Source organism: Ciconia boyciana, chromosome 33 (genome assembly GCF_034638445.1).
Source record: "Ciconia boyciana chromosome 33, ASM3463844v1, whole genome shotgun sequence".
Lineage (NCBI taxonomy): Eukaryota > Metazoa > Chordata > Aves > Ciconiiformes > Ciconiidae > Ciconia > Ciconia boyciana.
Window position 1 is genome coordinate 1,395,913 of NC_132966.1, and position 23,113 is coordinate 1,419,025.

Consider the following 23,113-nt stretch of genomic DNA (forward strand, 5'->3'; position numbering starts at 1 on the left):
CTGACACTGAACTGCTCTGGCACTGGGTGGCTCTGGCACTGGGTGGCTCTGGCACTGGGCTGCTCCGGCACCGGGGTGTCTCCGGCACCGGGCTGCTCTGGCACCGCACTTCTCTGGCACCGCGTCGGCTCTGGCTTCGCTCACCCCCCCCTTCCCCTCAGCCCCCTGGAGCCGCCCCGGGGCCCTGGCACCCGGCTCAGCTTCTCCTACTCCAGCCCCTGCCCCCCGCCGTCCCCCACCACGATGCCACCGCCATCCGCCACGACGCCACCGCGATGGCCACCCCGGTAGGGAGCTCAGGGTGCCAAAGCCGGTGGCTGGGGATGACAGCGGAGCTGCTGCGGGGCGGGGGGCTGCTGGGGGGGGCTCTGCGCACCGGGGCCCCGCTCCGGCAGAACCGGCGCACCCAGCGGGAGGTGCTGGCCCGCGCCCCCCCCGCCATGCCTCGCCTGCGCGACGCCCTGGGGGGGTGTCCCCCCGGTGTCCCCCGCCCCCCGCCAGCAACCCCCAGCTTTTGGGGAGGGGGTGGGTGTGGGGGGGCTGTAGGGGTGCGGGGGAATAAAGGTGCTGGAGTGTCCCCAACGTGTCCTATCCCTGTGTCCCCGGGGTCCCCCCGGGTCCTCCCTCCCCCGTGTCCTGTCCCTCTGTCCCTGGGTGGGGACAGAGGTCCCACAGACCCCCAGTGGTCCCTGGGGTCCCCCATGTGTCCCACCCTGGTGGCCCCCAGGGTCCCCTTCTGTGTCCCCAGTAGCCCCTGGGGTCTCTCCCCCCCGTGTCCTTCCCCAGTGGCCCCTGGGGTCCCCCCGGGGTTCCCCCCAGTCCCTCCCTGGTGTCCCCCGGGGTCCCCCCATGTCCCCAGTGTCCCCCGGGGTCCCCCCCGTGTCCTGTCCCTGTGTCCCCGGGGTTCCCCGCTGCCACATCCCCGGCCTGGGATGGGGACACCCCCCCCCCACGGGGGACACGCGGGGTCGGGGCTGTCACACCCCCCCACCCGCGGCACCGGGCCCACGTGCGCCCCGCGCCGAGGGGCGTGGCCCCAGCGTCGTAACCCCCGCCCACCACCATCGAGACTGGAGGACCGAAGCGACCAGAGCGGCCCCGGGCCGGGCGTACGGGGAGCGCCGCAGTGCGCATGCGCGAGCACCACCTGAGAAGGCGGAGCCACGCCTTTTGATTGACCGCGCGGCGACCAATCGCTGCGCGGAGGCGTGGCGGGCGCAGCGGCTGCGCCGTGGCCACGCCTCTGCCGCGGCACCGGAGCCCTTCCGGCGCCCCCCGCGCTGACCCCTGACCCCTGACCCCGCTCCCGGCCGGGCCCGGGCCTGCGACCCCCGTCCCGGCCATGGAGGCGGCCGGAGACCCGGCCCCGGCCCCGGCCCCGGCGGGGAAGCGGAGGCGGTTCACGCTGCGGCAGGAGGCTCCCGCCGACCCCGCGGTACCGGCGGCCGGGGCAGGCTGCGGCGGGGGGGCCCACGGGTGACCGGGGCGGGGGGCAGTGGGTGGCCGGGAGGAGCGCGGGGGAACCCACGGGGGTCCGGGGGGTCCCCACGGGAGCCTCGGGGGCCGGGGAGGCGTGGGAGGCCCCACGCAGAGCTCCAACCCCCCCCCCCCCCCAGGTCCCGTCGCTCTTCAAACCCTCCGCGGCCCCCGGGCCTCCCCCGGGCCCCCCGCCGCCCCCGGGGCCCAGCTCCTACGCCGAGTACGTGGTGCAGCAGTCGTCGGCCGTCACGGCCCTCCCCGGGGCCGCCGAACCGGCCCCGGTCCCCCCCAGCGCGGCAGGGCCCCCCCGGCCCCCCCCGGTCCCCGAGGCTGGCGGTGGCCCCCCGGGGGGGGCTGCACCGGGCGGGGGCAGCCCCGGGGAGGTGCCCCCCCTGCCCGCGCTCAAGCCGGGCGCCAAGAGCAGCAGCATCGTGGTCAGCCCGCGGCAGGTGAGGAGGGGACGCGGGGACAATCCCGGGGGAACCGTCCCCCGGCGTCCGGGGACACGGGAGGGGCGGGCCCCTGGTGGCCCCGGGCAAGGAGGGGGACCGGGGGACCGTCCCCCCCCCCGACCCGCCGCGCTCTCCCCACAGCGGGGCAACCCGGTGCTGAAGTTCGTCCGCAACGTCCCCTGGGAGTTTGGGGACATCGTCCCCGACTACGTCCTGGGCCAGAGCACCTGCGCCCTCTTCCTGAGGTGAGCTGGGGCTCCTGGGGGTCCCCCGGGGGGTCCCCTCGGCGTCACCCCGACCCCGCTGTCACCCCCCCAGCCTGCGGTACCACCACCTCAACCCCGGCTACATCCACGACCGCCTGCGGCACCTGGGCCGGAGCTACGGGCTGCAGCTGCTGCTGCTCCAGGTCGACGTGGTGAGAGGCTCCCTGTCCCCGTCCCCTGGCTGTCCTCGTCCCTCTGTCCCCTCCGTCCCCGTCCCCTGGCTGTCCTCGTCCCTCTGTCCCCTCCGTCCCCGTCCCCTGGCTGTCCTCGTCCCTCTGTCCCCTTGCTCTCCTGGTTCCTCTGTTCCATCGGTCCCTGTCCCCTCTGTCCCTGTCCCCTCGCTCTCCTGGCTCCTCTGTCTCCTCCGTCCCTGTCCCCTGGCTGTCCTCGTCCCTCTGTCCCCTGCTCACCTCCGGTCCCTGTCCCCTCCGCGCCCCTCGGCTCTGCCCCGCCGCAGAAGGACCCGCACCAGGCGCTGAAGGAGCTGGCGAAGGTCTGCATCCTGGCCGACTGCACCCTCCTGCTGGCCTGGAGGTAGGGGCTGTCCCTGCCTCCCCCGCGGGGGACCCCGCTGTCACCCGTGGGTGGCCCCCCCACCCACTCCCTCTCCCCTCGCCAGCCCCGAGGAGGCCGGGCGGTACCTGGAGACCTACAAGGCCTACGAGCAGAAGCCGCCCGACCTGCTGAAGGAGCGGGTGGAGCAGGATTTCCTCTCCCGGGTGAGCTACGCCCCCTCCCCGCACCCCAATTTGGGGACCTTGGGGACCCTGAGGGTCCCCTGACCCCCCCCCGTCGCCCCCAGATGACCGACTGCCTGACCAGCGTCAAGTCGGTGAACAAGACGGACGCGCTGAGCCTCCTCACCACCTTCGGGGTGAGTCACCGTGGGGACCCGCCGCCCTTCCTGGGGCACGCCGGGGACGGGGACGCGTCCCCTCGCCCCTCACCCACCCCCCGAGACCCTCGCCCACCCCCCTCGCCCCTCACCCTCCCACCCGTCCCCGCAGTCGCTGGCGGCCGTGGTGGGTGCCTCCAGGGAGGACCTGTCCCTCTGCCCGGGCGTCGGGCCCCAGAAGGTGAGCGGCGCGGGGACGAGGGGACACAGGGACGCGGCTCCTCGACCCCAGCCCCCCTCACGCCCCCTGCTTTTCCCTCCATTCCCCCCCCCAGGCCAAGCGGCTCTTCGACGTCCTGCACGAGCCCTTCCTCAAGGTCCCCAAATGAGCGGCTGCCCCCCAAATCTCCGTTTTTATAATAAATGGCGTTTATCGGTGACACGGCCTCGGGGGGGGGCGAGGACAGGGACGGGGAGACGGCGACGGGGACGCCCCGCTGCGCCCGGGGTCACTCCGGCCGTTCCCGCTTGTGCTTCTTCTTCCTCTTGGGCACCTCTGGCTCCCCGGGGGTCACCTCGATGTCTGGGGGGGGTCCCGGCCCGCGCTCCCCCCCCTCGCCGGGCGCTGCCCTCCCCGGGGTCAACACCTCGGGCACCTCCGGCAGCTCCTTCATCGTCTTCTTCTTCTTCTTCTTCCTCTTGGCCGGCGGCGGGTCGGGCGTGGGGACGGTCACCGGGACGCCGGGGGGGGGCCCGAAGCTCTCGGTGATGGCGAGGCAGCCGCGGAGCGGGGGGGCGCAGGCCAGGGGGCCGGCGGGGGAGTGGGGGGCCAGAAGGAGGGGGCCGCCGTCCCCCCCCGGGACCCCCCGCAGCCCGTAGAGCCGCCCGTCACTGTCACCGTCCCCGGGGGGCTGGAGCTGCCCGCAGCCGTCCAGCGGCACCGTGCAGCCCTCCAGGCTGCGGGGACGGGGCGGTGAGGGGGGGACGCGGCCGTTGACGCTGTCACCCCCCACCATGGCGCTGCCACCTCTCCCGAGCCCACCCTGCTGTCACCAGCCCTGCCACCCCCCCCCGTGCCCACCCCAATGGCACTGTGACCCCCCCGCTGTCCCTGCCCTCCCATACCCTCCCGATGGCACTGTCACCTCCCCCCCCCCCGATGTCACTGCGTCCCCCCCCGGGCTGACCTCTCGGGGCAGAAGTCAGCGGGGGCGCGGATGAGCCAGAGCTCGGTGGAGGGACCCCCCAGGGCCGCCCCCCGCAGCCCGGGGGGGGGCGAGGGGGTCACTGCCTCGAACTCGGGGGGACACTGGAACCGCATCGGCCCTGGGGACAGCCGGGTCACGGGCTGGGAGGGGCTACGCTGCGACCCCCACGTCCCCCTCCTGCTTCCGTGGCCCCCCGTGTGCCCCCAGACCCCCTCCCGACCCTATGTGCCCCCGTGTGCCCCTCCTGGACCCTGTTGTCCCCTGCAGCCCCCCATGTCCCCCCATTGTCCCTTGGCCCCCCATGTCCCCGTGTGCCCCCCGACCCCTATGTCCCCCATCGTCCCCTCCCCCTCCCTGACCCCACGTGCCCCCCATGTCCCCCCATCCCCTCCAGCCCCCCGACCCCCTGTGCCCCCATATCCCCCACCCCCATGTCCCCTCTGTGTCCCCCCTGCCCCCCATATCCCCCCATCCCCTCCAGCCCCCGACCCCAGGTACCCCCATATCCCCCGCCCCCGTGTCCCCCCGTGTCCCCCGTGTCCCCCGTGTCCCCCTGTCTCCCCCGTGTCCCCCCCGCCGTCCCCCCCGCTCACCCTCCATGCCGCCGCGTGCACCGCGTCGCCCCGCCCCCGGGCGCGCCCACCCAGCCGCTCAGCGCGGGAGCGGCGCCCCCCTCCCCCCCTATCCCCAGCGGGCAGTTGGTGCGGGCCGGCGGCGGGAACATGGGGGGGCGGGACCTAAGGCGGGGCCACGCCCTTATCCCCGCCCTTAAGTGGGCGTGGCCGGAATGCCGTCGGCTGGCGGCGCCGTTTAAAGGTGCAGAACCCCCCCCCCCCCAATCCCCCCCCCGGGCCCCCACCGGGCGGGGGGGGGGCGGGGGGGCACCGGGGGCACCCGCGGGTCGGGGGCACCGCGTGGGCCCGGATCACAGCTCCGGGCGTGCACCGGGGCCCGCCGGGCCGGGCCGGGGCGAGGGCGGGAGCGGGGCTGGGAGGCGCCCGCGCTGCAGGTACCGGGGGCGCGGGGAGCCCCGGGGCCCTGCACTCCCCAACCCCCCCCGTGACGCCCCCGTGGGACCTGCCCCCTCTCGTAGGACGCCTCCCACCCCCGTGGACCTGCCCCCTCTCGTGGCCCCCCCCACGTCCGTGGACCTGCCCTACTGTCGTGGGATCCACCCCCGTGGGACCTGCCCCCGCTCGTAGGACCCCCCCCGTGGGATCTGCCCCCCTCTCGTGGGGTCCCCCGCCCCCGTGAGACCTGCCCCACTCTCGTGGGATCCCACCCCACCCCCGTGGGATCTGCCCCCTCTCGTGGGACCCCCCTCGTGGGATCTTCCCCCCGCCCCGTGGGACCCGCTCCCCCGTGGGATCTGCCCCCCTCTCGTGGGAACCCTCCCCGTGGGACCCGCCCCCCACCCCCGGCACCCTGGGGCGCAGGGCGCGGCCCCCCGCTCAGCGCCCTCCCCGCGTGACCCAGCGCTCTGGAATTGGGCGTAGAGGCCGCGGGGACGCGGGTGCTGCACGGGCACCGGCACCCTGACCCCCACCCCGCCAGCACCCCGCTGCACCCCACCAGGTACCGACCCCCCCGTGGGGCCCGTGGGGCTGGGGGGGGGCAGGCGGACCCCTGGGTCTGGTTTCGGGGTGCTGGGGGGGGGTTGGGGAGCACCCTTGGGTGCCTGGGCCCAGTTCGGGGTGCTGGGGCAGCACCCTTGGGTGCCCGGATGCTTGGGTCCAGTTCGGGGTGCTGGGGGGGACACCTTTGGGTGCCCGGATGCTTGGGTCCAGTTCAGGGTGCTGGGGGGACACACCTTTGGGTGCCCGGATGCTTGGGTCTGGTTCGGGGTGCTGGGGGGCGGGTAGAGCACCCTTGGGTGCCTGGGTCCGATTTGGGGGTACTGGGAGGGTTGGGGAGCACCCTTGGGTGCCTGGACACTGGGGTCTGGTTCGGGGTGCTCAGCATGGGGAGCACCCTGGGGCACCCAGATGTCTGGGTCTGGTTCGGGGTGCGGGGGGGTTGGGGAGCACCCTTGGGTGCCTGGGTCCGATTCAGGGCGCTCTTGGGGGGGGGGTGAGCACCTTTGGGCACCCAGACGCCTGGGTCCGGTTTGGGGTGCTGAGGGGGTCAGGGAGTGCTTGGGTGCCTGGGGCTGATCGAGGGTGCTGGGTGGGGGGGAGCACCCTTGGGTGCCCGGACGCCTGGGTTCTTTCCCAGCTCCCCTCCCGTCTCGCCGCCCGACCCGGGGCGAGCTGGGGCTCGTCCCCGTCTCCCCGGGGGCGAGGGCCGGGTGGGGCCGCCTGGGTGGGGCCGTGGCGCTGGGGGGGGGTCCCCCCAACCCCCCTCTGCTGTCCCCAGGCGCGGGGGACACAGGGTGCCCCTCCGACACCCCAAATCCCCCCCCCCGCGCTGGCACTGGGGCACCCACGGTGGGGCGGGGGGCGGGGGTCCCCTCTCCGTGGGGGGCAGAGCCTCCTCCCTCCTGCCCCCCACGCCGGGTGACCCCAGTGGAAATGGGGGGGTCCTGCCACCCTGCCTCTAGCAGTGGGGTGCACCCCCCCCACCCATGGCCCTGCCCCGGGGGGGCGGGCGGCGCCCGCTCCTCGCGATGGATTAATTACCAGTAATTATGATGATGATGATGATCCCCGAGCGGGTCGAAACACGTCCCCGCTCCCCGCGTTCCCAGGGGACTGGGGCGCAGGGTGGGGGCGCAGGGTGGGGATGAAGGGCTGCCCCCCCCATGGGTGCCCACCCATCGCCCCCCACCCTCGGTCACCCGTTGCGTGGGTGTCCCCGTCCCCCCCCCCAGGTGACAGAATGGCGAGCGAGCGGCTGCGCGGCGCCCAGGACCTGCTGGATCTCACCTTCCAGTGTGAGTGGGGGGGCAGCGGGGGGGGGACCCCCCTTGGGGGTGCAGCCTGACCCCCCCCGCCACGTCCGTGCCCCCCAGCCCTGGCCATGCAGCACATGGACCTGAAGCAGGTGGAGCTGGACACGGCGGTGGCCAAGGTGGACGAGCTCTCCCGGCAGCTCGAGTCCCTCTGGACCGACGGCCCCGGACCCCCCAAGGTAGGACCTGGGGCTGGGGGCACTGGGGGGGGCACCCCATTGCCCCCCCCCATACCCAACCCGCCTCTCCCGGTGCCCCCCCGCCCCCCCCAGGAGCCGTACAGCCCCAGCCGGACCCGCTCGCCCCTCGGCCGGAGGAGCCTGGCACCGGAGAGCCCTGAGCTGTCGGGGGACCCGTTGGGGCGCCCCGGCTCCCCCCGGACCCCCCATTACCTCCCGGGGGAGGATCGGGCCCCCTCGCCCCGCCCCAAGGTGCTGGCGGTGCCGTACGAGGGGCTGGCGCTGCCCAGCCCGGGGGGCCGAGCCCCCTCCCCGCGCCCCCATCGCCCCTACGAGTTCCTGGGGCTCGGGGGGTCCCCCCGGCCAGGCGAGGGGCCCGTGTTCTTCCCCGAGCGGGCGCCCTCGCCCCGGCCCCCCGCGCCCCCGCCCTACGAGGCGCACGGGCTGTACCCCTCCATCAGCAGCCCCGCCGTCACCTTCAGGGCACAGGGTAAGGCCACCGTGGCGGGGGGACGCGGTGGGGACAGTCCCTGGGCTGGGGGGGAGGGGGGGCTGGTGTCCCCGTCCCCACGTGTCCCCGTCTTGGGGTGCTCCTGTCCCTCTTCGGGAAGCCCCACCGTGAGATAGTGCTCCGTCCCAGGGGGTCCCCGAGCCACCCGGGGTGTCCCCAGTCCATCCTGGGCTGTCCCCATCCTGGGGTGCTCCTGTCCCCATCTCGGGGTGACCCCATCATGGGGTGTCCCCCATCCCTGGGTGTCCCCCACCCACCCTGAGCTGTCCCCATCCCAGAGTGACCCCATCATGGGGTATCCCCCGGTGTCCCCCAGCCATCCCCGGGTGCTCCTGTCCCCATCTCGGGGTGACCCCATCATGGGGTGTCCCCCATCCCTGGGTGTCCCCCACCCACCCTGAGCTGTCCCCATCCCAGGGTGACCCCATCATGGGGTATCCGCCATCTCGGGGTGTCCCCATCCCATCCTGCAACGTCCTTGTCATGGGTTGTCCCCCCCACCCCAGGGTGTCCCCACCATCCCAGGCTGTCCCCATCCCAGCGTGACCCCCTGTCATGGGGTATCTCTCATCTCGGGGTGTCCCCAAGCTGTCCCGGGGTGCTTCTGTCCCACCCTGGGCTGTCCCCATCCCTGGGTGTCACCAACCTACCCCGGGCTGTCCCCGTCCCAGGGTGTCCCTGTCACCGGGTGCTGCCGCCCCACCCTGGGGTGCTCCCATCCATCCCCCGTACCCCAGCTTGAGGGCCTGGGGGGTGGGGTATGTCTGGGCCGTGCCGGGGGGGTCCCCTCAGCCCCCGTCCCTGTGTCATCGTGTCCCCCCCCCCCCAGATGACCTCATGATCAAGCGGCGGCCACAGAAGAGCTGGAACGAGTCCGACCTGGACGTGGCCTACGAGAAGAAACCCCCCGGCTCGGGGGGCTACGACCGTGAGCCGGGGGGCTGGGGGGGACCTGGGGGGCTGGGGGAAACCAGGGCTGGCATCTGAAGTGGCTTAGGGGTATTAAGAAAGTTTGGGGCTGGGGGGCTATTTTGAGGGGCAGGGCGGGGACAGAGCTTCCAGTGGGGCTGGGGGTCCCGAGGCGACTTGAGGGGCTGCTGGCGTGTCCAGGGGCAGGTTGGGCCTGGGGGGGGATCAGGAGGGTCTGGGGGTGCTCGTCGGGGTACAGCGGGCTTGGGGGGACAGGGCTGCTGGGGGGCTTGGGGGCACCGTGTGGGGGTCTGGGGCTGTTGGTTTGGGTGCAGAGGTGGGGGTCCACGGCTTGGGGGCACCGTGTGGGGGTCTGGGGCTGTTGGTTTGGGTGCAGATGTGGGGGTCCATGGCTTGGGGGCACCGTGTGGGGGTCTGGGGCTGTTGGTTTGGGTGCAGATGTGGGGTCCATGGCTTGGGGGCACCGTGTGGGGGTCTGGGGCTGTTGGTTTGGGTGCAGATGTGGGGGTCCATGGCTTGGGGGCACCGTGTGGGGGTCTGGGGCTGTTGGTTTGGGGGTCCACGCCTTGGGGGGCACCGTGTGGGGGTCTGGGGCTGTTGGTTTGGGTGCTGAGGGGGGTCCAGGGCTTTCGGGGGGGGTGGTCTAGGGCTGCCGGGGGAGGTGGGGTCCAAGGTTGCCGGGCCGGGTGTGGGGTGCCGGGTGCTGCGAGTGCCACGCGGGCGTGTGTCGGGGTGCCTCTGGGGCGGGGGCTGCGTCCCCCCGACCTTGGCACGGCACTGAGGTGTCGTCCCCCCCCCAGGCAGCGGCGAGGGGCAGCCAGGGCTGCGGCCGTCCCTGGGCCTGGCGCTGGCACCCTGGAGGGAGTCGAGCCTGGACGCAGCCGGCGGGCACGGCAAGGTGGGCGCTGGCGGGGGGGTCCGGCCACCGTCCCCAGCCCCGGTGCCTGAGGCCGGGGCGGATGGGCCGGGGGGCTGGCTCCCTCCCCGACGCCTTGTTTCCCTCCTCGCCCCCCAGGATGGTGCCTACGGGGGGCACAGCGCCACGCTGCCCCGTAACTACAAGGTGTCCCCGCTGGCGGGCGAGCGGCGGGCAGAGGGATCCTTTCGGCACTCGGGACCCGGCACCCTGCCCCGCGGCTGGCACTTCTCCCAGCAGCCCGTCTCCCGCATCCCCGTGCCCCCCCAGGGTGGGCGACCCCCCCGCCACAAGCCCCTGCCCCTCTCCATGATCTTCAAGCTGCAAAACGCTTTTTGGGAGCAGGGGGTCGGCGGTCCCCGGGGGCTTCCCCTGGCCCCCCCCGCCGGCCCCCGTGCACCCCAAAAGCAGCCCCAGCTCCCGGCGCTCCCCCAGGTCCCCCCGGCGCTGCCCGGGGGTGAAGGTGAGGTGCTCGTGGGGTGGGGGCCGGGGGGTGCGGTTCTGGGGTGGGGAGACATAGGGGTTACGGGGCGGGGGGGGGTCTGTGGGGCTCGAGCGGGCAGCGGGACGTGAGTTTGGGGGGGACCGGGGGGCTGCGGCACGAGGGGCATGGCGTCTCGTGGGGGGGCAGCGAGGCTGCAGCATGCTGAGATGTGGGGGGCTTCGGCGGGGCCTGCGGGGCTCCGACGTGCTGACCCACCCGGGGCGGGGGGTCGTGGCGCTGGGGTGCTGGAGCGCCCTGACCCCAGCCCCCCCCCCGCAGGATCGGGGCGCCCCGTGCCCCCCGAGACCGTCCAGCCGGAGGGCGAGCCGGAGCTGGAGCGGCTGCTGCAGGGTGCGGAGGCGGAAGGGCTGGAGCGGCCGCTCAGCCCCACGCGGCTGCAGCCCCTGCTGCCCCCCGAGGCCCAGCGGGTCCCCGAGTTCGAGGAGGTGGCGCGGGTGCTGGCCGAGATGCCGCGGCCCCTCAAGCGCCGCGGCTCCATGGAGCAGAGCCCGGGGCCGGCGCTGCCGCCCACTCGCACCCGCCAGTACCAGCAGCTCATCACCCGCCTCCTGCATCGCCCGCCCCGCCGTGACGAGCCCCCGGCCCCCGGCGACACCGGTGCCTCGCCCGACTTGCCACCCCCTGCTCCGGTGGCCCCCGAAGCCCGGCCACCCCACCAGAGCCCCCCGCCGCAGTCCTCCAGCAGCCCCGCGCCCACCCCGGTAAGTGTTTGCGGTCCCCGGGGTCCCTGGGGTGCCACGCGGTGCCCGGTGTCCCCTGGAGCCTCCCGGGGTGCCACGCGGTGCCCGGTGTCCCTTGGGGCCTCCCGAGGTGCCACGCGGTGCCCGGTGTCCCTTGGAGTCCCCAGGCGGTGCCTGGTGTCCCCCCGTGTCCCTTGGAGCCCCCTGGGGTGCCAGGCAGTGGGTGCTGTCTCCTGGGGTGCCCGGTGTCCCCAGGGCTTCCCCCAGTGTCCCCAGAGATGGCAAGCAATGCCTGGTGTCACCAGACGTGCCCTGCAGGTGCCCCTGCGGTCCCCCTGGGTGCCCTGCGGTGCCAACCAGTGTCCCGGGAGCTGTCCCAGGGTCCCTTGGGTGCCATACAGCGCCGGGTGCCCTGGGAGGTGTCCCCAGGGTCCCCTGGGTGCCGTATGACACCGGATGCCCCGGGAGGTGTCCCCAAGGTCCCTCAGGTGCTGTACAGCACCGGCTGTGCCAGGAGGTGTCCCCAGAGTTCTGCGGGTGCCACACGGCACCGGGTGCTCTGGGAGGTGTCCCCAGGGTGCCCCGGGTGCCTTACAGCACCGGGTGCCCCAGGAGGTGTCCCCAAGGTCCCCTGGGAGCTGTATGGCACCGGGTGCTCCGGGAAGTGTCCCCAAGGAGCCCTGGGTGCCCTATGGCGTCGGCTGCCCCGGGAGGTGTCCCCAAGGTCCCCCAGGTGCTGTACAGTACAGGAGGTCTCTCCAAAGTTTCCCAGGTGCCGCACGGCACCAGGTGCCATGGGAGGTGTCCCCAAGGTCCCCTGGGTGCTGTATGACACCGGGTGCCCTGGGAGGTGTCTCCGTGGTCCCCAAGGTGCTGTAGAATACTGGGTGCCCAGGCAGATGTCCCCAAGGTCCCCCATGTGCTGTACAGTACCGGGTGCCCCGGGAGGTGTCCCCAAGGTCCCTCAGGTGCCACATGGCACCAGGTGCCCCCAGAGGTGTCACCAAGGTCCTCCGGGTGCCGTACAGCACCACGTGCCCTGGGAGGTGTCCCCAAGGTCCCTCAAGTGCTATAGAGTGCTGGGTGTCCCAGGAGGTGTCCCCAAGGTCCCCTGGGTGCTGTATAATACCGGGTGCTCCGGGAGGTGTCACCAATGTCCCCTGAGTGCTGGGTGCCCTGGGAGGTGTCCTGAAGGTCTCTCGGGTGCTGTACAGTACTGGCTGCCCTGGGAGGTGTCCCCAAGGTGGCTCTGGTACTGTGGAGCGCTGGGTGCCCTGGGAGGTGTCCCCAGGGTTGCCTGGGTGCCCCGGCAGGTGTCCCCAGGGTCCCCCGGGTGCTATGTATTACTGGGTGCTCCGGGAGGTGTTGCCATGGTCCCCCAGGTGCCACAGAGCATTGGGTGCCCCGGGAGGTGTCCCCAGGATCCCCCGGGTGCTGTACGGCGCCGGGTGCCCCGGGAGGTGTCCCCAGGGTCCCCTGGATGCTGTATAGTACCGGGTGCCCCGGGAGGTGTCCCCAGGGTCTCCCGGGTGCTGTACGGCGCCGGGTGCCCCGGCGGCGTCCCCCGGCCCCCCTGACCCCCCGGCTGCCGCAGGAGCGGCGCTCGGCCCTGCGCGACCCCTCCTCGCCCCGCAGGCGCCCCGGGGCCCGCGTGCGCCTCAACCCCCTGGTGCTGCTGCTGGATGCGGCCCTGACCGGGGAGCTGGACGTGGTGCAGCAGGCGGTGGCTGAGGTGGGACGGGGGAAAGGGGACAGGGGGTGGCAGGGACAAGGGCTGGGGGGGCGGGGGCTGGGGGACAGCAGGGACAGGGTGGTAGGGACAGGCGGGGAGAAGGGCTGGGGGACAACGGGGACAGGGTGATGGGGAAGAGGGTGGCAGGGACGAGGGCTGGGGTGGCAAGGGTTGGGGGACAGCGGGGACAAGGTGATGGGGGACAGGGCGACAGGGAGAGCAACGTGGCTGGTGCTCAGGGGTGGCAGGGGCTGGGGGTCAGCAGTGGGGTGGCAGAGGGTGGCGGTGTGGGGACAGGCATCCGTGTCCCCAGCTGAACGACCCCAGCCAGCCCAACGACGAGGGCATCACGGCGCTGCACAACGCCATCTGCGGCGCCAACTACAGCATCGTCGACTTCCTCATCGCCAGCGGGGCCAACGTCAACTCCCCTGACAGCCACGGCTGGTGGGACGGGGATGGGGACCCACCCACGTGGGGGTGGGGGGACGGGGGACCCCACAGCCACGGCTGGCGGGATGGGGACGGGGGCCCACTGGCATGGGGTGGGGGTACGGGGACCCCACAGACATGGAGGGGTGGGGAGATCTGGGACCCCCAGATCCCCACAGCCAGAGGGAATGGGGACAGGCACCCCAGGGACCCCCACAGCCATGGGGAACAGGGATGGGGGCCCCAATAATCCCCCGGAGCCTGGGGTGATTGGGGTTGGGGACAGAGGGGGACAGGCACCCCAATAACCCCCCCAACGACGCTGGGTGAGCAGGGACAGGGATGGAGACCCCGGTTACCCCAACAGCCCGGTGTGATTGGGGACGGGCACCCCAAAAATCCTTGTCAGGATTATCGACAGGATTATCCCCCATCGGGGACCCCAGTAATCCCCTGACAGCCCTCGGTGACTGGGGATGGGGAGGGACGGGGGGCCCCGCCCCCCCCAAAACTGAGGGACGGGGACGGGCACGGGGGTTCCCTCATCCCTATGACGCTGGAGGGGGTCCCAAGGGAGCCCATCCTCTGCCCCCTGTCGTCCCCCCCCCAAATCCCCCCCTCCCGATGGTGCCAGGACACCGCTGCACTGCGCGGCCTCGTGCAACGACACGGGCGTGTGCGTGGCCCTGGTGCGCCACGGCGCCGCCATCTTCGCCACCACCACCAGCGACGGCAGCCTGGCTGTGGAGAAGTGCGACCCGTACCGGGAGGGCTACGCCGACTGCTACAACTACCTCACTGGTACCGGGGCATGGGGGGCACTGGGAGCACTGGGACTATATGGGTGCGGGGAGGGGTACTGGGCACGTATGGTTACCGGGGCGGGGGGTATGGGTACTGGGAGGGGCATACTGGAGTGGTATGTGTACTGGGAGGAGGGATATGGGTACTGGGAGGGGGATACTGGAGTGGTATGGGTACTGGGAGGAGGGATATGGGTACTGGGAGGGGGATACTGGAGTGGTATGGGTACTGGGGCGGGGGTATGGGTACTGGGAGGAGGGAGATGAGTACTGGGAGGGGGATACTGGAGTGGTATGGTTACTGGGGCGGGGGGTATGGGTACGGGGAGGAGGGAGATGAGTACTGGGAGGGGGATACTGGAGTGGTATGGGTACTGGGAGGAGGGATATGGGTACTGGGAGGGGATACTGGAGTGGTATGGGTACTGGGGTGGTACTGGGCACGTATGGTTACCGGGGTGGGGGGTATGGGTACTGGGAGGGGCATACTGGGGTGGTATGTGTACTGGGAGGAGGGAGATGAGTACTGGGAGGGGGATACTGGAGTGGTATGGGTACTGGGAGAAGGGATGTGGGTACTGGGAAGTGAGTAGTGGGGTGGTATGGGTACTGGGAGGAGGGATATGGGTACTGGGAGAGGGATACTGGAGTGGTATGGGTACTGGGAAGGGGATACCGGGGTGGTATGGGTACTGGGAGGAGGGATATGGGTACTGGGAAGGGAGTACCGGGGTGGTATGGGTACTGGGAGGAGGTATGGGGGTACTGGGAGGTGGTACTGCGGGGTAGGGGTACTGGGAGGAGGTATGGGGGTACTGGGAGGCGGTACTGTGGGGTAGGGGTACTGGGAGGAGGTACGGGGGTACTGGGAGGCGGTATTGTGGGGTAGGGGTACTGGGAGGAGGTACGGGGTACTGGGAGGCGGTACTGTGGGGTAGGGGTACTGGGAGGAGGTATGGGGGTACTGGGAGGCGGTACTGCGGGGTAGGGGTACTGGGAGGAGGAATATGAGTAGGAAGGGGATAGTGGGGTGGTGTGGGTACTGGGAAAGCGTACTGGGCAAGTATGGGTACTGGGAGGGGGTACTGGGAGTATACACGTGCTGGGAGCAGGTACTGAGAGGAGGTACGGGGGGGATATGGATACTGGGAAGGGGTACTGGGAGTGGTGCAGGTACTGGGAGGGGATACCAGCTCGGGTATGGGTGCAGGGCAGGCGGGTGCCAGAGGTGCAGTGCCACGGGGGTGCTGGGGGTTATGGGGTGCTGGGGGGGCTCAGGGCAATGGGGTGCCAGAGGTGCAGTGCCGTGGGGGTGCTGGGGGGTTATGGGGTGCTGGGGGGCTCAGGGCAATGGGGTGCCAGAGGTGCAGTGCCGTGGGGGTGCTGGGGGGATACGGGGTGCTGGGGGGCTCAGGGCAATGGGGTGCCAGAGGTGCAGTGCCACGGGGGTGCTGGGGGTTACGGGGTTCTGGGGGGCTCAGGGCAATGGGGTGCCAGAGGTGCAGTGCCACGGGGGTGCTGGGGGTTACGGGGTGCTGGGGGGGCTCAGGGCAATGGGGTGCCAGAGGTGCAGTGCCACGGGGGTGCTGGGGGGTTATGGGGTGCTGGGGGCTCAGGGCAATGGGGTGCCAGAGGTGCAGTGCCACGGGGTGCTGGGGGGATACGGGGTGCTGGGGGGCTCAGGGCAATGGGGTGCCAGAGGTGCAGTGCCGTGGGGTGCTGGGGAGGATATGGGGTGCTGGGGGGCTCAGGGCAATGGGGTGCCAGAGGTGCAGTGCCGTGGGGGTGCTGGGGGATACGGGGTGCTGGGGGGCTCAGGGCAAGAGGGTGCTGGGGGTGCAGTGCCACAGGGGGGTGTCTGGGGGGGGTCCAGGGTGCTGACGTCCCCATCCCTGCAGAGGTGGAGCAGAGCATGGGGGTGCTGAACAGCGGGGTGGTGTACGCGCTGTGGGACTACAGCGCCGAGTTCGGGGACGAGCTGTCCTTCCGCGAGGGCGAGCCTGTCACCGTCCTGCGCCGCCAGCCCCAGGAGGAGCTCGACTGGTGGTGGGGGTCCCTCTACGGCCACGAGGGCTACGTCCCCCGGAACTACTTCGGGGTGAGTGGGGGGGTGCCATAGCGCCCGCAGCCCCAGCGGGGGTCCCACAGCACCCACGGCCACCCCACAGCCCTGGGGGGGCAGCCACAGCACCCGCAGCCCCGAGAGGGTGCCACAGCACCCATGGCCACCACCCCACTGCCCCAGGGGGGCACTCACGGCACCCATGAACCCCCGGGGGGGTCCCACAGCACCCATGGGCTCCACAGCCCCTCCTTGGCCCTGGGAGTGGATCTCATGGCCTCCCTGGCCCCTCCATGGCTTGCAGTCCTGGGGGGGTGGGGGGGCTGGGGGGGCCACCCTCTCCCTGACAGCCTCCCCCTCCCCCAGCTCTTCCCCAGGGTGCGGCCGCAGCGGAAGAAGGTCTGAGGGGGGCCCTGAGGACATGGGGGGGCCCTGAGCCAGCCCTGGCCCCCCAGCCGCTCGGATGCATGGGTCCCCCTTGCCGGTGGGCACCGCCTCAGCTGCCCCCCTATCCCGTCCCCCCGCATCCGAGCAAGGCACCGGGGTCCACCCCCCGCCCCCGGTGTCATGTACCCCCGGCTGGTGACAGCGGGTGTCACCCCATGGTGTTGGCTTCTTTGGGGAGTAAAGAGCCTTCGGCTGCGCCTGGTGGTCTCTGTCCTCTGCACGACGGGGAGGTGGGTGGGGGCTCTGGGGACTGAGGGTGACACGGGTGGGGACACCCTGCATCAGACTGGGGGGTGATATGGGTGGGGACTCCCTCCTAGTGACCGGAGTGGTGACAAGGGTGGGGACACCCCGCTTGGGACTGGAGGGGGTGACACAGGTGGGGTCACCCTGTATCATATGGGGGGGGGAGGTGACACAGGTGGGGACACTTTTTTTGGGACTGGAGGGACACGGGTGGGGACGCCCTGCTCGAGACCGGAGGGGTTACATGGGTGGGTACGCTCCACTCAGAACTGCGGGGGGGACACACGGGTGGGGACACCCTGTGTCAGACTGGGGGTGGGTTGAGATGGGTGGGGACACTTCGGGACCGGAGGGGTGACGCGGGTGGGTCCCGTCAGCCTAACGGTGACTTGGGCAGACAAACGCTATCCCTCCGAACACGGCCCCTTCCTCCTCCCCCCAGCTTTTATTGCTGAGCACGAGGCCATAGGGTCTGCGATGTCGCTGCTTTAATCCTGGCTGCCTTTAGGCAATATAGCTGCAGCCTGTAATAAAGCCACAGTCGAGCCCTCGGTTGGCATTTTGTCTATAGAGACTGTTGAGTTTCGAATCTGAGGGTTTGGTCGCCGAGCGCCTAAAAGAGCATTCGTGGTTTGGACTTTTGCTGTATCCGTGCCTAATATATGGAAGGGCCCGAGCGCCACTGTGGGCCTTTGTGTTCTTTGGTTCGGCAGGGTTAACTTTATCCTAGCAGCTGGGAGCTTTTCCGGCAGTCCTGGTTGTATAAACCCTTTCTCAAGGTTTCCGGGTGAAGCCAGGCTTGTCCTTAGCTTTAATCATTGATACGGAGACTCCTGTGGCTATGAGTAAAGAGAATGTTTATCGTTCGCCACTAATGGTATACGAGGGCTTTTACTACTGTTAATTCCAAAGATTTTGGCCACTTGGGAGGGGTCGTCGGACCTGCCTGGGCTGGCAGCTGGGATTTCCTCCCTTAGTTCGCCTTAATTGGCTGTTCCTCCCTTAGTTTCTTATGATTCTGACCTGTCTTTGCCATTTGGGACCATCCTTACCCACTCTTCCTTCCAGTGGCCTGCCATCTCAGGGGTTCCCATAAAGCCCCTCCGCTTCTGGAGCCCTCGAGCCATCGTGGTCTTCCAGTCATGGGTTCCACCATGTCACATAAGGCCAGGCTCAGTATCCACCCAAGGAGGAGGAAGGTTATATCCCCCCGGTTCTTCCAGTTGCCTGGCAGCATCTATTATTGAAGAGAATTGAAATACTCTCTCCATTCCATCCCATTCCATTCCATCCCATTCCATTCCATCCCATTCCATTCCATTCCATTCCATTCCATTCCATTCCATTCCATTATATTCTACATGACACAGTGGGGGTTGTAACCCAAGGTGGGGGGGCATCTCCCGCTGCTCCGACAGGCGCTGGGAGTTGTTTTAACAACAGACTACAAGGTACCTCATCCAGATTAGGCTCAGGTGACGGCGTTGCTGGGGCAGGGGCAAAAGGTTCGTTATCATAATCAATATCAGAATCCTCCTCGTTAACTCCCAGTGCGTGTATCTTTTCAATAATCTCGCTTTCTGCGACTGGGTGGGTCATCGGGGGTACTGCTCGTAGGGGACGCTGCTGCCCTCAGAGCACCCCGCGTCCTTGGCCGGTCTTTTTAGCTATTGAGGCAAATCAAACACACATTGGTGCTAAATATAAAACGATTTGATGGAGCAATGCATCGGGCAGGGTCCTACCGCCATAAGCAGTTGTACAAGGAGTCTGCGAAGATGCACGTCGAGCTGATGCGTTACATGTTCCTTATATACCTTATAGGCCTTTTTGGCCGACCTGCACCAATCCTGTGAGCATCATCACGGGGCGCCTCAGCCCAGCCTTGGGATCACCCCCCAGCGCCAGCTCTGCTGCCCAAGGTGGCCCTTGGGCGTCTGCCCTGCGCCGCTGCTCCAAGACAACGCCGTGGCCTTTCTCATCTCATCACCAAGGGAAACTTTGCTCCCTGACGTGGAGTCCTTCCGTCCCTGGCATCCCTGAAGCCCTTCGGCAGTTGGGCCTTCTGGCCCTCCATGCCAGATCATTCCCTGGTCATGAATGCCCGTGGCTGAGCAGGGACAATTTGAATTTCCCCTTCCCCTTCCTCCCCACGGTGGCCCCAGGAGGAGGCTGTGGAGTCAAGATACACTTAAACTGTGCGAAACTTTGCCTCCTTGGCGATGTCTTGAGTACTATGCACTGTCAGGAAATGAATTGGAAGACTTCTTTTCGGGGGCTACGGCAGTGAGCCCAGCCTTGGAAATCGGACATCGGCCCTGACCAGCCAGGACCCTCCACCCCTGCTCTGGGTACATGGGGGTTCGTCCCTTGCTCTGTAGCCAACTCCTGTGAAGGGGGACTGGTGAAGCTGATTCCCAGTAACAGCTGTTATAAAGCCAGCTATTTCTGTTGAAGAGACCTGGGGGTTACTGTTTTGCTCTGGAGTTAGACGCATTAAATTTCTTCCAGGGTTCATCGGGCTTAATTTTGTAAGCTTAGCCAGTCCTCAGTAAAATTGAGGAATGTGTTGCTTCCACCAAGATTGGTGGTGGTAATAACTCTGCTAATAACAGCTGATAATAACTCTGCTAATAATTAACTCTGCTAATAACAGCTGATCCATCGGCAGAAGATGACAAGAGCAGGATGGCCACAAGGCTCCGGCACACCCCACGTGTCACCGCTTTTCCTGCTAGCCCACCAGCAAAAGAGCCTGTAATGCTAAGAAACTGCGAACATGCAAAAACAAACCATAGGCTGTAGAATTGCTAGAAATCTCCGTGGTGCTGAGCAGACCACGTGCGCGCTCGTGGTGTGGTTCTTGTCCACAGGTGGGTGAGAAGGCGTGGGAGGGTCGAATCAACTTGCTTCAAGGTATTGTGGAGTGAAATCACCCAGCCCTTCCCTAAGAGCTTGCCTTGCGTGTGGTAACATTGACTTTTTATACAAACAGAGCACCTAATGTCGAGTGGCTGCAGTATCTCCTCAAGGAACAGGTCTATGGTGTTTCCCAGGAGCAGAATTACCCCTCGTCAGCTGGAAATGCTCTTTCTGGCATGTTCTTTGGGGCCTTCTACAACTGAGCTGTTGGAGGTTTTGACTGATAATTGTGATGGTGATGACAGCGGTATAATACTACTACTAATGATGATGAGTGTAAGCATTTCTTTGCGATCTAATAGCCACCTGAGAAAGTCTTTGGGAAAGTATTTACAAAACCAAAAACCACTCCGCCCTCCCAAAACATAGCTGCAGAACAGGACTCTTAATCCACCCGTTGCTGTAACGCTAACGGGAAACACTTCTTTTACTCACATCCATGAAAGCTGCTCACCTGCGGTAAGTGGAGAAGCCCCCTCCCTTAGCGCTCCCCCGTGGTGGCTGCCACCCTGACAGCTCAGCAGCCTTTCTGTGCCAGCACCGAGCTGCCGAGTGCCAGCGACTGGTCCCCTGGCTGAAGAGTCCTCTTCTGTGCCCACCAGGCACTGGCAGCTGCTGTGGAGCTCCACAGCCTAACAAACCTGACAGCGTAGCTTCAGGGTGGACAGCCAGGTCTTTGCTGAGGACTTCAGACCATAGTTCGCTGCCGGAGTGGGAGACGGACCCGGAGTAACGATGAGTCTCAATATGAGTATGGTCGTTCTCCTTTAATTAGACTATTCGACAGGTTTATATAGACAACCAAGCAAAGCACGCGCTAATAACAACTATACTATTGGATAACTACATTTGTCCATGCACCTAAAACAGTTACTTGGTTGGTACAAAGCTGCTGTTCACGCGCTGCTCACGCGAAGGGGGTCCGTCGACATTTCCCAGGCTTGGTTCTGCTTATCTTGTTTACCAAGTGCTCCTCCCGCTTTCTTCCTTATCTCAAGGACATTCCACCGTGACATCTGGTTCTTCAGCCATATCAAAGGCTGGAATGCTCACATCAATCAAATTGTGCCCTTTGTCACTCAACCACTCTCCCACAGTTCGTAGTTGCACAGAGCGTTTTGTCCACAGGTCCGTCTGCTTTGCCAGGCTCAAGCACTGGCCCAGCATCACCAACACCTCAGAAGAAGAAATCTAGGAAAGCTACTGCCCCGCCTCGCACGTCATTCCCTCGAGTGCAGAAATTGCCATTAGCGCCTTGCCGATACCTGCTGGGTTTTGGGCGCAAATGCAGGGCTGCCCTTCCAGGTGCTTCTGGAGCCAGGGACCAGAGCTGCAGACCCTGTGGTGGTCAGGTTTGCCAGAGCCCTCAGGCTGGGCAGCGCCTGTCATGTTTCCCCCGGGACAAGAGCTGTCAGTCCAGCAAGGCATTTAGCAGTGCGAGTGATGAGCAAAAACGGGGAAGCAGCCCTGTGATTCCAGACCATCCCACCGGGAAAACTGCATTGTGGCCACCCAGAAGGGAAGCGAAGCCGAGAGGAAAGGACAACAAGGGAGAGGAGCCTTTCAGTCAAATGGGCTCACGTACGCCAGCTGGGCAAGGGAGCGGGGTGCTGGTGGTGCTCTGAAAGGGACTCGTAAAATAGAGTTCGACTTGACACGAGGAAGCATTTCTTTACAGAGAGGGTGGTCAAACCCTGGAACAGGCTTACTGGAGAGGTGGTCGATGCCCACGCCTGTCGGTGTTTAAGAAGCATTTGGACAATGCCCTTAATAACGTGCTTTAACTTCTGGTCAGCCCTGAAGTGGCCAGGCAGTTGGACTAGATGGTCGTTGTATGTCCCTTCCAATGGAAATATTCTATTCTATTCTATTCTACTCTATTCTACTCTATTCTATTCTGCTCTGCTCTATTCTATTCTATTCTATTCTATTCTATTCTACTCTATTCTATTCTATTCTATTCTATTTTATTTTATTCTGTTCTAAATGTCAGCTGTTAAAATTGACAATACCAGCTGCTGAAGCGCTGGCTCGTTTTCTCCAGCGAAATCTCGTCGTTGGGAGAGTATGACAAAAGCAGACTAGCGAAGGTAAATGTTTTTGTCTTACAGCATTTTCTACCACTTCTCTGCAGCACGTGTGCAGCGTGCTGGATATCACGGTTGTTTAGCATTATGTTTTAACTGCTGAGTTGTCTGTTTTATAAGATTCCTTCATTTCAATCTGGAAGACTTTGTCCATACTGCAAAACCTTTGTTGTCTTGGGCATAACAGGCTTCTTCAGCTTGTGTTTGTGCTAGTTGGTCTTTTTTCCCCCCTTTTTTTTAGGGCAAACACTGATAGAGGAAATAGACTGTAGAAACACAACATTTTTAAGAGAAGTATGCGGTAGGAGCTAAAACTACATCTTGACTGAAATAGCCAGATGTGTCTTGAAAGAAGAGCTCATCGTTCTCCAAGTTCTGCAACTGGGTATAAACAGAAACATTTGGGCTTTGTAGGTGTTTCCCGAAGCCTTTAACTGTGGTTCAGGGGCTCAGAAGGCTTTAACTGAAGCCTTTAACGAGCCCGTGGTTCAGGGGCTCTGGACCACGCGATAGTTTCCTTCTGCTCTGACAGCCTGATGGAAACTCAAGACCGGTGCTGGAGACAAAGCTGCTGGGCCATCGCTGTCGTTGAAAATGCTGTCTCTCTCTGTGCAGGTGACAAGAGGGGCTGGACTCCAGCACAGACGAGGTTTGTTGGCGCTGCTGCTGCTGCTGCTGGGAAGAGCGGAGTGACGGGGCATCCCTGCCCCGCTGGGGCTCCCAGTCCGTCATCTCCTACTCTCCCTGCTGAAGCACTGGCCACCGCGCGCCGGCAGAGCAGAGCTTTCCCAAGGACCCAAGGGCTTGATGGCAGAGCAGGGAGCTGCTGGCCAGGGTTGTGAAGAGCTCTCTGCTGCTGAGGATTTGATGTCCTCCCTCCACCCAGCCTGTCTGGAGGTGGCTGCGGAGTGTCTGGCACATGATGGCCCCACTGCCTAATGATGGCACGGGGCACAGCCAGAGCTGCCTGGCTGCTCACAGGGCTGGGAGCTTGGTCTCAGCACCCCAGAGGAGATGGGGCAGGCCACAGGGGCACAGCTCCTTTCTCTCCACAGGGAAACTTCTCCCCTGGCTCACAAGCAAGGACGTGCAAGCCCAGAGCGTGCCAAAGGTGGCCACCTCTGAATACCATGATGAATGATGACTTGCAAACTTGGTAGAGAGCGGGCATCTTTTCTTGCCCTGGTATGTCTCTGGAGGGGCAGGTTAGGCTAAAGGTCCTCCCCTCGCCTCGCCTCATCTCACCTCGCCTCAGGAGCTGCTGGAAAGCGTGGGTGTCAGGCAGCTCTCCGGGCAAGCCCGATTCCTTTGGGGGCTGCCATTTCCCCTTTGCCCTCTGCCTCCCTAAAGAAAAGACTTCCCCAGGGGGTGAACACATGTGGCTTCTTCTGGGGAAAGCCTCACCGAGGGGTAAAGGTGTAAAACCAGCCTGGGGCCAGGGTGTGCTGACGGGGGAGCTGTCCTGCAGGCAGCGGGAGAGGCCAGGAATGACGCTGTTGCTCAGCACGATCAGGGTGCTACACGTCTGAAG

The 23,113-nt window shown here is 66.8% G+C and overlaps 3 protein-coding genes across 10 annotated transcripts; 2 read left to right on the forward strand and 1 right to left on the reverse strand.

Moving 5' to 3' along the window:
• The first annotated feature begins 1,196 nt into the window (after positions 1 to 1,196).
• ERCC1 (ERCC excision repair 1, endonuclease non-catalytic subunit) lies at positions 1,197 to 3,472 on the forward strand. 3 transcript variants are annotated; one of them, XM_072848850.1, is made up of 9 exons: positions 1,197 to 1,435; positions 1,617 to 1,928; positions 2,073 to 2,176; positions 2,250 to 2,349; positions 2,658 to 2,731; positions 2,817 to 2,916; positions 3,000 to 3,071; positions 3,205 to 3,273; positions 3,368 to 3,472. In XM_072848850.1, the coding sequence occupies exons 1-9, from the start codon at positions 1,343 to 1,345 to the stop codon at positions 3,419 to 3,421; spliced, it is 978 nt and encodes a 325-aa protein (XP_072704951.1). In that variant the 5' UTR covers positions 1,197 to 1,342; the 3' UTR covers positions 3,422 to 3,472. The 3 variants fall into 3 exon arrangements, with proteins under 3 accessions (XP_072704951.1, XP_072704952.1, XP_072704950.1); XM_072848849.1 differs by having other exon boundaries at positions 1,199 to 1,435; positions 2,655 to 2,731; XM_072848851.1 differs by lacking the exon at positions 3,205 to 3,273 and having other exon boundaries at positions 1,198 to 1,435; positions 2,655 to 2,731.
• POLR1G (RNA polymerase I subunit G) lies at positions 3,440 to 4,976 on the reverse strand. Of its 2 annotated transcripts, XM_072848853.1 has the most exons (3): positions 4,834 to 4,963; positions 4,220 to 4,358; positions 3,440 to 3,989 (listed from the first exon to the last, which is right to left on the reverse strand). In XM_072848853.1, the coding sequence occupies exons 1-3, from the start codon at positions 4,838 to 4,840 to the stop codon at positions 3,542 to 3,544; spliced, it is 594 nt and encodes a 197-aa protein (XP_072704954.1). In that variant the 5' UTR covers positions 4,841 to 4,963; the 3' UTR covers positions 3,440 to 3,541. The 2 variants fall into 2 exon arrangements, with proteins under 2 accessions (XP_072704954.1, XP_072704955.1); XM_072848854.1 differs by lacking the exon at positions 4,220 to 4,358 and having other exon boundaries at positions 4,834 to 4,976.
• A 38-nt stretch (positions 4,977 to 5,014) lies between these two features.
• PPP1R13L (protein phosphatase 1 regulatory subunit 13 like) lies at positions 5,015 to 16,532 on the forward strand. Of its 5 annotated transcripts, none has more exons than XM_072848844.1 (14): positions 5,015 to 5,056; positions 5,717 to 5,815; positions 7,050 to 7,112; positions 7,191 to 7,309; positions 7,403 to 7,799; positions 8,650 to 8,748; positions 9,551 to 9,648; positions 9,766 to 10,129; positions 10,430 to 10,872; positions 12,446 to 12,583; positions 12,897 to 13,030; positions 13,650 to 13,816; positions 15,717 to 15,916; positions 16,247 to 16,532. In XM_072848844.1, exons 3-14 carry the CDS (start codon positions 7,058 to 7,060, stop codon positions 16,283 to 16,285), a joined length of 2,253 nt encoding a protein of 750 aa, XP_072704945.1. In that variant the 5' UTR covers positions 5,015 to 5,056; positions 5,717 to 5,815; positions 7,050 to 7,057; the 3' UTR covers positions 16,286 to 16,532. The 5 variants fall into 5 exon arrangements, with proteins under 5 accessions (XP_072704945.1, XP_072704947.1, XP_072704948.1 ...); XM_072848846.1 differs by having other exon boundaries at positions 5,023 to 5,056; positions 5,737 to 5,815; XM_072848847.1 differs by having other exon boundaries at positions 5,034 to 5,056; positions 5,795 to 5,815.
• The last annotated feature ends 6,581 nt before the right edge of the window (positions 16,533 to 23,113 follow it).